General features: G+C 37.0%; 2 protein-coding genes across 8 annotated transcripts in view; both read left to right on the top strand.

The window, feature by feature from the left end:
• The window catches only part of MARCHF7 (membrane associated ring-CH-type finger 7), a 56025-nt gene that overhangs the window by 7344 nt on the left and 34479 nt on the right, over positions 1-14202 (top strand). For all 7 annotated transcript variants that reach the window (XR_010344596.1, XR_010344595.1, XR_001107883.3 and 4 more), the window contains exon 2: positions 8534-8700. Coding sequence is in view for 4 of the 7 variants with exons in the window: in XM_012454850.3 (XP_012310273.1) it covers positions 8548-8700 (153 nt within the window). In the remaining 3 variants the exon portion in view is untranslated. The remainder of the gene's footprint in view (positions 1-8533; positions 8701-14202) is intronic.
• LOC135276990 (small nuclear ribonucleoprotein G-like) lies at positions 8708-14049 on the top strand. Its single transcript, XM_064382694.1, has one exon. It carries the CDS (start codon positions 11047-11049, stop codon positions 11275-11277), a length of 231 nt encoding a protein of 76 aa, XP_064238764.1. The 5' UTR covers positions 8708-11046; the 3' UTR covers positions 11278-14049.

Genomic DNA, 14202 nt, shown 5'->3' with positions numbered 1-14202 from the left:
TCCACCTCCCTGCCTCAGTTCTGGAGTAGCTGGGATTACAGGCATGTGCCACTACCACCTGGCCAATTTTTTTTATTATTAGAGGTGGTGTTTCACCATGTTGGCCAGGCTGGTCTGCTTATTCTTTTTTAAATATATTTTTTGTAGAGACAGGGTCTCAATATGTTGCCCGGGCTGGTCTTGAACTCTAGGCCTCAAACAATCCTGCCCTGGCCTCCCAAAGTGCTGGAAGCCACCACACCGGCCAGACAGCTCATTCTTTAAAACCAACTAATCTTTGTGTGCTTCCTTGACCACCCCGCCCCCACCCACTCCCAACCGCCTGAAAGAAAAACAGTAAAACATTTGTTTTTCATCAGTATTATAAATAATTTCCTCCCTTCCCAGTTACTAGGTAAATTTCTTTCTGACTTGGGAAATAAGTATTCAATCTGCCTTTTATCCATTTCCATGACTTTGAGTCCCCACTGATTTATCTTGGAGCCAACATGTCTCTTCCTGTAATGATCTTAATACTAATTTAGTTTGGGGGGATTTTTTTCTAGCTTATTTCCTCCTTCCCCAGTTTTTCAGTTTTACATAGTCTGCTCTTAAACCCATCACTTTCCTCATTTGTTGACATTGGGACCATCTCTTTGTCTGGTTTTGCCATTTTATCTCTTGGTAATGGGTTGATTTTGTTTTCATTGCATTTTTGTACCTCATACAAGTTTTGACTAAATGTTAACAGATTAGAGACTGAGATAGGTAATATTTATGCATTGATATGGGCATATTCTACTTCTGTCAGGGCATTAGTATGATAGATTGAGTTTGTTTTGTCTGTAGTTGAGATAGGTATGAACTTTATTGCTTTATTTACCTTCAGAGTATTCCCCAGTAGTGGACTGCCACTGCCTAGTACTTAGTATGAGGCCAAGAATGCTGGAGGAGTTCCCCCTCCCCTCTCCTCCCCTCTCTTGTTTTGCTCTGTCACTTGAGTGCAGTAGCATGATTTCGACTCACCGCAACCTCTGCCTCCCAGGTTCAAGCTATTCTCCTGCCTCACCCTCCTGAGTTGCTGGGATTACAAGCACACGCCACCACACCCAGCCGATTTTTATATTCTTAGTAGTGATGCAGGTTCACCATTTTGGCCAGGCTGATCTTGAACTCTTGACCTTGTGATCCGCCCGCTTTGGCCTCCCAAATTATAGGCGTGAGTCACCGTGCCCGGCCATGGAGGATTTCTGAAGAGTCTAGACCAATTATCTTATATAATGTCTTTGATTTTGGGTGTCTCATCCTCATGGTGTTGTTAATATTATGGTTATGGTGTATTTGTTTAAAAGTGCTCTTTTTGCCGTTTCCTGTTCCTTGCCTGTATTTTTCAAGCTTCTGTTTATTTAATCTGCCCAAAATGCTTGATTTGATGTTTTTGCTTCTAGGTTTTTTTCTCTCATCTTGTGTCTCAAAGACCTTGTTTGTGGTATCTTATTTCACTGTATACTTATCCCCTGTTCATTATGCTTGAAAAATTACTTGTAGAAATAATTTGAAAGTTAGCGTGAAGGCATTTTCCTCCAGCAAGATTTATGTTGGCTTCTGCCATGTTCCTAGTGGATTACTAAGTTGGGACCACCTTAAACCAAATTCAGGATTTAAGTTTCCATTTACCAAGCTGGCAGCATTAACCTGGGCTACAAATCTGTACAAGAACTGATTTACTTCTATTAATAGCTTGACTTTTTTTTTTTTCACCTGAGGCGGAGTCTTGCTCTGTTGCCCAGGCTGGAGTGCAGTGGCACAATCTTGTCTCACTGCAACCTCTGTCTCCCAGGTTCAAGCAGTTTTCCGGCCTCAGCCTCCCGAATAGCTGGGATTATAGGCGTGAGCCGCCACACCCTACCATGTTTTTTGTATTTTTAGTAGAGACGGGGTTTTGCTATGTTAGCCAGACTGGTCTCAAACCCCTGACATGGTGATTTACCTGCCTCGGCCTCCCAAAGTGTTGGGATTACAGCTGTGAGCCACCAACCCCGGTGTAATAGCTTAATTCCTAATCTCAGGTTGTGGTCCTTTGGAGTCTAGCTTATTGTGAGGAGGTAGCCTGTTAAGATTCCTTACCTTGTTTATATCCTGGAGCTCTTCAGAGTTTCTTAGGATAACCAGAGGAATGAAATTACCTATTTAAAAAGCAGTTAATTTTTTTAGTAGCTAAAGCAAGCCCACAGGTTTGTAAGATAGACAGACTACATAAATTGTTGAATTGGTATGAATGTAGGTTTTCTACTTATTGCTTATGTCAGCCATTATTAAAATGTCTTAAGGTGAGGGCATACTTAACAGAGTAAAACTATGTCTTTTTAGGTAAAGTAGCCAGCTACATATCAGCTTCAGAGAATCTTCATCCAGAAACTTCATTTCAGAAGTCAAAAAGTTCAATAAGTGAAAAATCTCAAATACTGATAGGATTTTTTTGTGGCTTTGTAGCTAATTAAATTCCCTTCGCACTCAATACCAGTTTTGGAGAATGGAAAGTGTAGCCTCTTGTCAGTGCCTCCCCTTCCTCAGTAATAGACTCGTTGATGAGGAACATGAGCATAAAATTCTAGTGGATCTCTCATGACTGGGATTTCAGTGAGGCATGCTCCACTGTCCTATCTGACATTTATAAAACTCAAGTTCAAAGATAGAATTTCAGGATATCAGTTGCAAAACTTTTATTGAAGCTCAGAGCCCACACCTATGAAATCAGCCCTGGTGATAGGTTTCTTATCACCAAACAGGAAGATAGCCTAACTGTCCAGCTGTGAAATAAAATCTGAATTTTAAAAAGTGTGATATAGTGACGGAAGGAAAAGAAAAGACCATTTCATTGATCATTGAGGAAAGATTGTACATGTGAACTCTTTTTGCACTAAGTCTTGGTTTAAAACATTAAGCTTCAGATGTCTCTTTCTACTCCTCTGTTGTTTTTGCTTATACCTTTTTCTTTCTTTCTTTCTTTTTGTTGTTGTTTTTGAGAGAGTCTTTCTCTGTTGCCCAGCTATTGTGCAGTGGCGCAGTCTTAGCTCACTGCAACCTCCACCTCCTGGGTTCAAGTGATTCTTGTGCCTCAGCCTCCTGAGTAGCTGGGATCACAGACATGCCACCACACCTGGCTAATTTTTGTATTTTTAGTAGAGACAGGGTTTCACCATGTTGGCCAGGCTGGTCTTGAACTCCTGGCCTCATCTGATCCACCTCAACCTCCCAAAGTGCGAGATTACAGTTGTGAGCCATTACGCCCAGGCTGTACCTTTTCCTTTGTAGCACTAGAACTATTTAAATTATGTGATTGTGTAGTTTGTTCCCTATTAGACTACAATTTCTTTACAGGCACCACCTCAGAATGTTTAATGTTGACCCCTACCTCATTTCCTTGTTGAGTATTAATTAATGTGCTTAGTGCACGAGTATCCAAAAAACTTGGTTAAATGAATGAATGAACTTGAAAAGATGCCTCATAGAACCTTGTGATTTGATAGAAGTTTCTCAAGGACTGCACAGTTTTGGTTTTCACTGTATTTTGTGCTTTTGACCTACAACTTATGCAACCAAATTATGTAAGTTTTCATGAACACCTACATTGTCAGATTCAATCAATTTATGTAGAGGAGTTGCCAAAAATAGTTTCATACAATATCAAATTATCTCTCTCAGAGGACTCTGCCTCTTTGCCTTCCCCCAAGTGATTTGTTTTAAGCAGATTTCCTACTAGGTTAGGTTAGTTTTGCAAGTAAGAACTGGGTATAAATGTAGTCAGAATAAACTACAATGGGTATTATTCAGAAGCATTGTTGTTGTCATAGAACTTAATATTGATGCATGTCTTTTAAAAAGCATTTTGTCTCCCAAAAATCCTCAGATTGCAAATAACAGTCTCTTTAGTGTTTTCATAGCCATCTTGATAAAATACCACATCTGCTACTTGTTAAATTGTTCATGGACTTTTGCATTGTCAGTGTTTAACCATTAATATTCTTTCTCCTAATGAATGCCTTTAAAAATTTCCAGTTCAGAATTTACCTCTTTTTAATGAAAGATTTTGTATGGATTTATCAAATACATACATAGTTTGTACAAAGCTGATGGTAGAAAATATTTATAAGTTAAGTGACCATATGCTTTATCATCTAAATGAGGCCACTTTTAAGAAAGAGTGTAGGCAGTATTAATAATTTTTCTGGGGTAATGAGCATAAATTAGAATTTTTCAGCACATAAACTGGGACTGTTTTGGGCAAATGGGGAAATATGGTCATCCTGCTTCTAAGGAAAAGAACAGTCCTTTTTCTTACCCTTTGCCCCATCTCTAGTTCCATTTTGGAAAGGCAGTGCCTCTCTACTATTTAGCTGTTTGTTTTAGGACTTAGATACTTTCATTTTTCTAAACAGTGTGCTTATACTGTTATTTCATGATTTTTCATTGTTTTCTACCATTCTTATTTCCACTGCTCACTTCCATCTCACAAATTGATTCAGTAGTGTATATTTACATTATTATGCCTATGTAAATATTAAAGAGCTCACCTAATACAATCATGCCTCCTTTCATGAAAAGCTAAGTTTTTCCAGGTTAAAAAATTAATTTTTAAAATTGCCTTTTGTTCTGTATACACATTGTTTTTTCCAGTTGTACCACCATCTCTGCCACGTGCCAGTAAGATAAGTTTCCATGTGATCTTTTTTTTTCTTAGAACTCCTGCCACCTGAGGTCCTGCTCCAGTCTGAACTGTTTGCTTTCTCTATACCATCCTCCTTAACTTCCCCTTTATCATTGCTTCTTGGGTTTCTTACCTTGTTTCCTGCCTCACACTCCCATTTTTCTAGGACATGCTCTTCATTTAGCTTCCTCTAGTTGTGTTTTTGGTCATTTGGTTTTGTTGAGACTTTGCATGTGTAAAAACATGTTCTGTTCTTCACTTCAAATGTACTTGCTAGATTGAAATTCAAGGCTAAACATTTTTCTCAGTATTATAAGCATTATTTCATTGTCTTAAGACTTTTGTTGCTGTTAAGCCATTCTGAGTACGTTCTCTTTGGATGTGACCCATTTTTTCCACTCTAGTAGGATCTTCCTGTTACTTCTGGTTTTCTGCAGTTTCAAGATGATATATTTTGCTTAGTGTTGGTCTTTTTTTCTTTGATCCCCTTATGTAGTTTTGAGCCCTTTGAATTTTGAGATTTGTGTTCTTCATTTCTAGAAAAGTTTATTTATTTGGTAGTTTTCTCTGTATTTCCTTTTCCCGTAACCACAGTCAAATGATAACTCTCTGGATAGTTATTTTCATGTTATATTTGCTATTTCTTTTGGTTCTGCTTTCCAGGAGGTTTCTGCAACTTACTCCCAGTCCTTACGTTGAATTTATTTCAGTGTATCTTATTTTAACAAATATATGGCATTTTGAATTTCCATAAGCTCTTCATTATGCTCTCTTTGTATTCTCACACATGCTGTTCTTATTTTATGGATGAATTATTTGATCCCTGTGAGGATAGAAATAAGCCCCTTTCCCCCAAATTTTCCTCTCCCTACACCATCTTAAAAGTGTTGTTGTTGTTGTTGATTTTGGTCCTTCTTTCATATTGGAGACCTTCCTTGATTACGTGTTGGTTCTTGATGTTGTCAGTTAGAGGGAAGCACTAAAAGTCCTGATTAGAAACTCTAGGTGACTAGCAGCTTTTGCTGTAGGATAGAATGGTCTAGTGGAAGGCTAGCTTTTGAAGTGGAAACATTTCAAATGTCATTCAGAAATCTTGGTGATCCAAGAGTAGAAGCCCTTAGTCTCTTGACAGCATTGTAGAAACAGGACCTCGAAAGAGTCTTTGAGTCTCAATATTATTGCGTATATAAATTTTCTTTTATTCCTTTTACTGACCCATGCCTAAACTCCTGCAGAGATGATTGTACATTGTGTGTGGGAGATGCGGGGGGAGGGACACAAGAGTGTTACCTAGGAAATCTTTATTTTCCAGAGTATAAATAGCCTATCTTTAGAGGAATGGAACTGGAGAAGAATCTGAGGTTTTGTTGCTCCAGATACAGGTTTTAATTCAACAACTTGCTTTCCAACTACATGCACCCCCCCACAACTTGTTGTTATGTAAAATAACAACAAGTTGGGGAGGGCGCATGTCAGGTAAAATGCTGAGAACATAATAAATTTTACCATCTTAACCATGTTTGTGTACAATTCAGTATTACTGGATACATTCATAATGTTGTGCAGATATCACTATCATCTATGCCCGTAACTCTTCATCTTGTAAAACCAAAATTTCATGCTCATTAAATAATACCTCCCCATCTCCCGCCAACCACCAATCTTCTTTCTCTATGATTTGACTACTCTTAATTCTTTATTTTTGATGTATCTTTTCTTTTTTTTTTTTTTTTTTTTGAGACGGAGTTTCTCTCTTGTTACCCAGGCTGGAGTGCAATGGCGCGATCTCGGCTCACCGCAACCTCCGCCTCCTGGGTTCAGGCAATTCTCCTGCCTCAACCTCCCAAGTAGCTGGGATTACAAGCACGCACCACCATGCCCAGCTAATTTTTTGTATTTTTAATAGAGACGGCGTTTCACCATGTTGACCAGGATGGTCTCAAGCTCTTGACCTCGTGATCCACCTGCCTCGACCTTCCAAAGTGCTGGGATTATAGGCATGAGCCACCGCACCCAGCCCTGATGTATCTTTTCTATGTTTAGGTATACAAATACTTACCATTGTGTTACAGTTGTCTACAGTATTCAGTACAGTAACATGCTGAATAGGTATGCTGCCTAGAAACAATAGGTTATACCATATAGTCCACGTATTAGACTGTACCATCTAGGCTTGTATATATACACTGCTGATGTTCACATAATGACAAAATCACCTAAAGATGCATTGCTTAGAATATATTCCCATTCTTGAGTGATGCATGACTATACATGCAATGCAATATTATTCAGCCATAAAAAGGAAGGAAATTCTGGCATATGGTATAGATGAACTTTGAGGACATTAGTGTAAGTAAAATAAGACAATCACAGACAAATACTGTACGATTCCACTTAGATACAGTCAGAGGCTTTGTAAGTCTTTGCCTTAGAAAATTTTAAAAGCTTTTAAGTTTATAATAGTAATGTCCTTATAGCAGCACTGTTTATTATAGCCTCCAAATAAATGGAAACAGTCTAGTGTACATTCATGGTAGAATGGGAAAATAAGTTGTGTGCATTCATATAGTGGAATGCTATGTACAGAAATTAGAGGGAACTTAAAACTGCATGCAACAACACTGATGAATCTCACAAATATAATGTTGAGCAAGTGAAGCTGGACACAATAGTGTATGACTCCATTTATATATAGTCATAGGTAATTGTTGTGGGTTTGGAAATGTTTAGTGAAGAAAACTTGGAAATTATTAAACTTTAAAGTGGAAAGCACTCAATTCCACAAAATAAATTTAACATTTTGGGTTTTTTTTTTTCCTGAAAAGTTTTACTCATTTTATTTGCGTAGTTAGAATCATACTGCGTGTGTAGTTTTGTAGATTGACCTTTTCACTTAAAATGTCACTTTCCAGTAGTACCATAAACAATCTTTGAAAACATTTTGAGAAATACTTTATTAGCTCTGTGATCATGTGCAAATTACTTAATCTCTCAGTGCCTTTTTCTTATTTGTAAAGTGGAGATAATATAGTACCTGTCTCACAGGGTTGGTCTGGAGATTCAGTGAACTAACAGATAATCAGAAGATCCTTATTCCCAGATCTCGCCATATAATACTTAATAAATATCGGCTATTGCTATTATTTTTGTTATAATTAAGAGGTCCTATGAGTGGTAAATAAAAAGTTCATCATTTTTTCGTTTTAACTTGTGTTTATTGAGTACCTGTTATACCCCAGGCAGTGATTTTTAAATACTTTAAATTCTAGTATTTTTAAATACTTTAAATACTAGAAATTCACTGTTGAGACAGGGAAATAGAAAGGTAAACAAATTACAGTGCAAAGTAGCATGAAAGGTATGTACGAAGTGGAAACATACAGAGAAGAAAGCTACTTGTGTTTAAACTGATGACCAAGAATTGTGTGGGGAATGTATAGACTTTCCAGGCACATACAAAGGTTTGTGAGAGGTATGCAAATAGTATAACAGGTATGAGCATTGAACCCTAAAAATAGAGAATACCAAGAGAGTCAAGGACAAATTCATATAGAATATGTAATATACAAAATTAAGTAAGGGAAAGAGCCCAGATTTTGGAAAAAGCAGACCTCAGAATTCTTCATGCCACTTTTACCATGTTTGTTTGCTTCCTTTTATGGATGGTAGGAAACCTTTGATGAACTGCTTTGCGGAAGAGAGGTGGTGATCGTTTCACAATTTACCTTTCAGATATGGTTAATTTGCATGGTTAATTTTTTATTTGAGCTGATGATTAAGGAGGATTAAGCATTAAAGGCTTTCATGTTTTCCCAAAGGCAATTAATGAAAATTTGCATTTCACAGAAAAATCTTTAAGAATGGAGTCTAAACCTTCAAGGATTCCAAGAAGAATTTCTGTTCAACCCTCCAGCTCCTTAAGTGCTAGGATGATGTCTGGAAGCAGAGGAAGTAGTTTAAATGATACCTGTCACTCAAGAGACTCTTCATTTAGATTGGATTCTGAATATCAGGTAACATTTTCATTTGGAATATATGTAAACAGCCTTTTTTAAAATCCCTAGGACCACTCTTGGGGTATTTTAAAAATGTAGTACCTGGATCTGAGACATCCTCTAATCAAAACCAATATATCTGTAGCAAAATGGATAACATTTTTCAAACTTTCTGAACTTTGGAATGATAGATAGCAGATTGTAACCTCATAAAAAAACATACTTTAGGGCTGGGCATGGTGGTTCACACCTGTAATCCTAGCACCTTGGGAGGCTGATACAGGCGGGTCACTTGAGGTCAGGAGTTCGAGACCAGCCTGGCCAACATGGCGAAGTCCCATCTCTACTAAAAATACAAAAAAATAGCTGGGCATGGTGGCACATGCTTGTAATCCCACCTACTTGGGAGACTGAGGTGGGAGGATTGCTTGAACCCAAGAGGTGGAAGTAGCAGTGAGCCGAGATCATGAGACTGTACTCCAGCCTGGATGACAAAGTGAGACACTGTCTCAAAAAAAAAAAAAATGCTTTCCAAAGACTTGGAAAACTTTACCCATAAAAACGTAAGTATCAATTTAAGTATAAATTGAAGCATGTCAGTCAATGTGACTGGCTTTGTCAGAGGAACAAAAACTGTATCCTTTTCCTCGAAGAGCGTGCTTATTCATCTGACTTTTCTCTGCATATGCACAAAGCAGCATGGAATAACAAATGTTAAGTGTTTTTCTTTGAGAATACAACTTGTAAATGTTTTGCTTTGAGTGATTTTTAAATTAACAGGTTATCTTATGAAAGTGCTAAAAATTTTTTACATGAATTTTTAAATTTTATTTTTATGGTGAGTAATGAGTTTGTATTGATGTGTCCATCTACACTTATGTAGCTAGTTTTCCTTAGGACCACAAGCTTTTTGTTTTGTTTTGTTTTGTTTTGTTTGAAACAGAGTCTTGCTATGTTGCCCAGGCTGGTCTCAAACTCTGGCTCAAATGACCCTTTCACCTCAGTCTCCTTAGTAACTAAGATTATAGGCATACAACCCCCATGCCTGACTAGTTCTTTGGCTTTTGAAATGGCTTATCATTGTAACAAATTTAAGCTCCTTACATTTTTGGCTGAACATTATAATTAATGTTTGATTTGCAAAAGTCTGATTTTGAGGTACTCCAAAAGCATCCTTTGAAAATTTGTTTGTGTTAAGTATTTGTATATTTGTGATCTGATATATGACATAGTCTCAAAAATTTTCATACACAGTAGTAAGCATTCTGTAAAGCATTCAGAGCAAGACTGAAGTTAAAAAACAAACAAACAGAAACTAAAATGCCCATATCTGCTACCCGCTTCTTAATTGACTTTATATGAACTGTTTACCTGGTCTCTATTTTATTTTAAACTCCAGCTCAATGGAACCTGGTCTCATTTTAAACGTCAGTTGATACCGTACTTTTTCTGTTGCTAGACAAGTTTATGCTTCCTAGAGGTGTAGAATCATATATTTTGCTTTCTGTAGAAATGTCGTGGTGACATATAAAGGGCACAGAATTATGTTTTCCCTTATCTTCGTAAAATTTTGTCTACTCGTTTTTGTCTAATTCTAAATATATGTATAGCTTATTAATGAGGAACACAAACTTTGAAGCCAGACTATACTGCCTAGAGAGGAGGAGTCCTGTTTCATCACTTACTAGCTATTGACCTCTTTTTCTGTTACTGTTTTTGGTTTGTTTGTTTGTTTGTTTGAGACAGGATCTCACTCTGTTATCCAGACTGCAGTGAGTGGTGCAATCACAGCTCACTGCAGCCTGGACCGCCCAGGCTCAAGTGATCCTCTCATCTCAGCCTCTCCACCAATAGTTGGAACTGCAGGCACATATCACGATGCCCACCTGATTTTTGTGTTTTTGTGAAGAGATGGGGTTTCACCGTATTGCCCAGACAGGTCTCATACTCCTGGGCTCAACCAGTCTGCCCACCTTCCCAAAGTACTAGGAATACAGGTGTGTGAGCCACCGCACCCAGTCGACATCTTTTTGTCTTAGTATCACCTTATCCAGTTGTTACAGTTACATGGCTTAATGCTGTATGTTTATACTGCCTGGCATATGATAAACACTATATACATGTTAGCTACTGCTGCATTTGTTTTTTATATTTGTTACAATAATTATTATAATAGTGTAGGTGTTAAAATCTTGAATATATTTAGTAAATTTATTGACATTCTCCTTAAGATATGACTATTTTCAAACTGTTTTTCTAACTTGTTAATGTTGTAGATTATTCAAAAACTCCATTTCTTACTATGTTAAACAAATAGCAGCATTAAAAAAAAAATTTACTCTGTGTGCCTGCGGAGTAGCCATCATGAGTAAAGCTCACCCTCCCGAGTTGAAAAAATTTATGGACAAGAGGTTATCATTGAAATTAAATGGTGGCAGACATGTCCAAGGAATATTGCAGGGATTTGATCCCTTTATGAATCTTGTGATAGATGAATGTGTGGAGATGGCAACTAGCAGACAACAGAACAATATTGGAATGGTGGTAATACGAGGAAATAGTATCATCATGTTAGAAGCCTTGGAGCGAGTATAAATAATGGCTGTTCAGCGGAGAAACCCATGTCCTCTCTCCATAGGGCCTATTTTACTATGATGTAAAAATTAGGTCATGCACATTTTCATATTAGACTTTTTGTTAAATAAACTTTTGTAATGGTCAAAAAAAAAAATTTTTAAATGTCATTTCAATGACTTCAAAATGACCCCACCTAAATGGTGGTTGTAGTAACATATTAGTGTTGTTTTCATTCTGTTCCAAAATTTTATTTAAATACCAAAGTAAAATACAAAAATATCTTGCAGACATCCAAAAACCAAATAGAATTTTTAAATCTTTATTGATTCTTAAGATAAATTATTTCTATAAATTTTAGGGATTTTTCTTAATGTTTTTTAGTTGCTTTAAATCGCATACAGTCAGTTTTATTTGTTTTTTTTTGTTTTGTTTTGTTTGAGATGGAGACTCACTCTGTTGCCCAGGCTGGAGTGCAGTCGCACAGTCTCAACTCACTGCAACCTCCACCTCCCGGGTTCAAGCGATTCTCCTGCCTCAGCCTCCTGAGTGCCTGGCATTATAGGTGCTGACCACCATGCGCAGCTAATTTTTGTTATTTTTGGTAGAGACAGGTTTCACCATCTTGGCCAGGCTGGTCTCAAACTCCTGACCTCATGATCCACCCACCTTGGCCTCCCAAAGTGCTGGGATTACAGGCATGAGCCACTGCGCCTGGCCACAATCAGTTTTTTAAACTTTTTTTTTTCTTTATAATGATATGGGAGTGATTTCAACCATAAATCAACTATTTTTAGCCTCTTTTGCTTTTTTAGTTTTGATTTAGAAATTGAAACTTTTGTGTTCTTGAACAAAATGTTTTACTTTTTTTTTTAGAGATGAGGTCTTGCTGTGTTGCCCAGGCTGGATTCAAACTCCTGGCCTCCAGCAATTCTCCCACCTCAGCCTTCCAAAGTGATAGAATTACAGATGTGAGCCATCATGCCTGGCCAGTATTTTATTTATCTGTTTTTTCTTTTGTAAAATAGTGATAATGATAGTGGTTTCTTCATACAGCCACTGCTGTTCATCTTATTGTTAAGAAAGAAAGAATACATGTGCCTAGAACATAGTATAGGGGTTCAGGTGTTACCAATTATAATTATTTATAATTGTTCTGGAACTCCTGACCTCAGGTGATCCACCCATCTTGGCCTTCCAAAATGCTAGGATTACAGGCGTGAGCCACCGTGCCCAGCATTTATAATTGTTAACTTTTACTGTTACCATTATTATTTCCTGGCTTTACATTGGTTTAAGTAGATAATATCTTTAGGGGATAGTATGATGTTATCCAAATATTAAACTAGGTATAATATGTTTAGTTTTATTTAGCATTATTAAGATTACTCAGTGTCAAAGGGAGCATTTTAAAATTTTTTAGTTTTTGAGACAGGGTCTCACACTGTCACCCAGGTTGGAGTGTGATGGCATGATCTCAGCTCATTGAAGCCTCCACCTCCTGGGTTCAAGCAGTCTTCCCACCTCAGTCTCCTGAGTAGCTTGAGAATACAGGTGTGCACACCACACTGCATGGATTTTTAAATTTTTTGTACATGTGAGGTCTCACTATATTGCCCAGGCTAGTCTCAAACTTAAGAGCTCAAGCAGTCTTCCTGCCTCAGCCTCCCAAAGTGCTGGGACTACAGGTGTGAGCTACCACACCTGGCCAGAGGGAACATTAAAAAAAAAATTGCTGAAGCTACTCACAACTCTCAGAGACATAAAATTTCCATTATGTCAGGCACTTGGTAAATCTGAAGCTTCTGAAGTCCATAACATAACAATTTCAGTTATGTTATGACTTAATAGTGTGGGAATACCTTACATAGTGCTTGACATTTTACAGAACATTTTTTTACTTCTCTGTTTTTAGTTAAGACAGATATTTGTGTCAATTCATCGATAAGGTTCTGAAATTTAGAAATATAAGTGGTTGCTCTCAGTTATGATTATTATGCAATATACTTGAGCTTAAGAATCCCAAGACTCTGGATAGCATTGTTTCTTTGGGAAAATGTAGATTCTAAGTTCCAAACAGTTAATTTCCTGAATATCTTTTGGTTCTCAGCCATTTGTAAGCTGGGCTTCATCTGTTTATTAATCTTGCTGTTATTTCTGTTATCCCATCTTTAAATTTTTATTACAATTTGAATGATTGAAAACTATGATCATCTTCTTTAGTAACAGTAAGCAGAATGAACATTTTTTTTAAAAAAATTTAATTTCTATAATTTGTATTGTTAAAAGTAAAAACTTGTGTTATTCGTGAGTATGTAATTTTTTATGTGGGTATGTTTTTCTGTAACTTTAAGGAAACACTAATCTGTTTAGTGTTCGTTCTGATTATTTTGCTTTTTTGAGAGGTTGATTACTTTTAATGTGAAATAATTTTAAAAGACTTTTTAAAGTTATTGATACCTTTTTTTTAGTTGGTAGATAACTGCTGTAGAGATCAGTACCATTGCATATTTTGCATAGTAGAGAACCAGTGGTCATTAATTTTTAAAAACTCTACCTTATACAAGTGTAGCTTTCAAGGAAATAAATTTATCGATGCATATACAATTAAACAAGAAAATGAAAACAATTTAAAATAGGATAAGGAAAAATACAAATAGAATACTGAGAGTAATAAATAAAATACAGAAAATGGGTCAGGATTGTAACATTGATAGGCATTACATAAACCCTGAAGCATTTTTAAGTTAAACTTGAACTCTTATTTTGGGTATCAAGAAAATCACAGGAAAACACAGCTAGCTCTATAATGGGTATTGCATGTAAGAAAAGAGGCCAGGCATGGTGGCTCATTCCTGTAATCTCAGCCCTTTGGGAGACCAAGCTGGGAGGATCACTTGAGGCCAGGAGTTTGAGACCAGCCTGGGTAACATAGTTGGACCCTTC

Source organism: Aotus nancymaae, unplaced genomic scaffold (assembly GCF_030222135.1).
Source record: "Aotus nancymaae isolate 86718 unplaced genomic scaffold, 86718_ANA_hifiasm-v0.15.2.pri h1tg000029l, whole genome shotgun sequence".
Taxonomy (NCBI): Eukaryota; Metazoa; Chordata; class Mammalia; order Primates; family Aotidae; genus Aotus; species Aotus nancymaae.
This window is presented reverse-complemented; position numbering and strand designations above follow the sequence as displayed.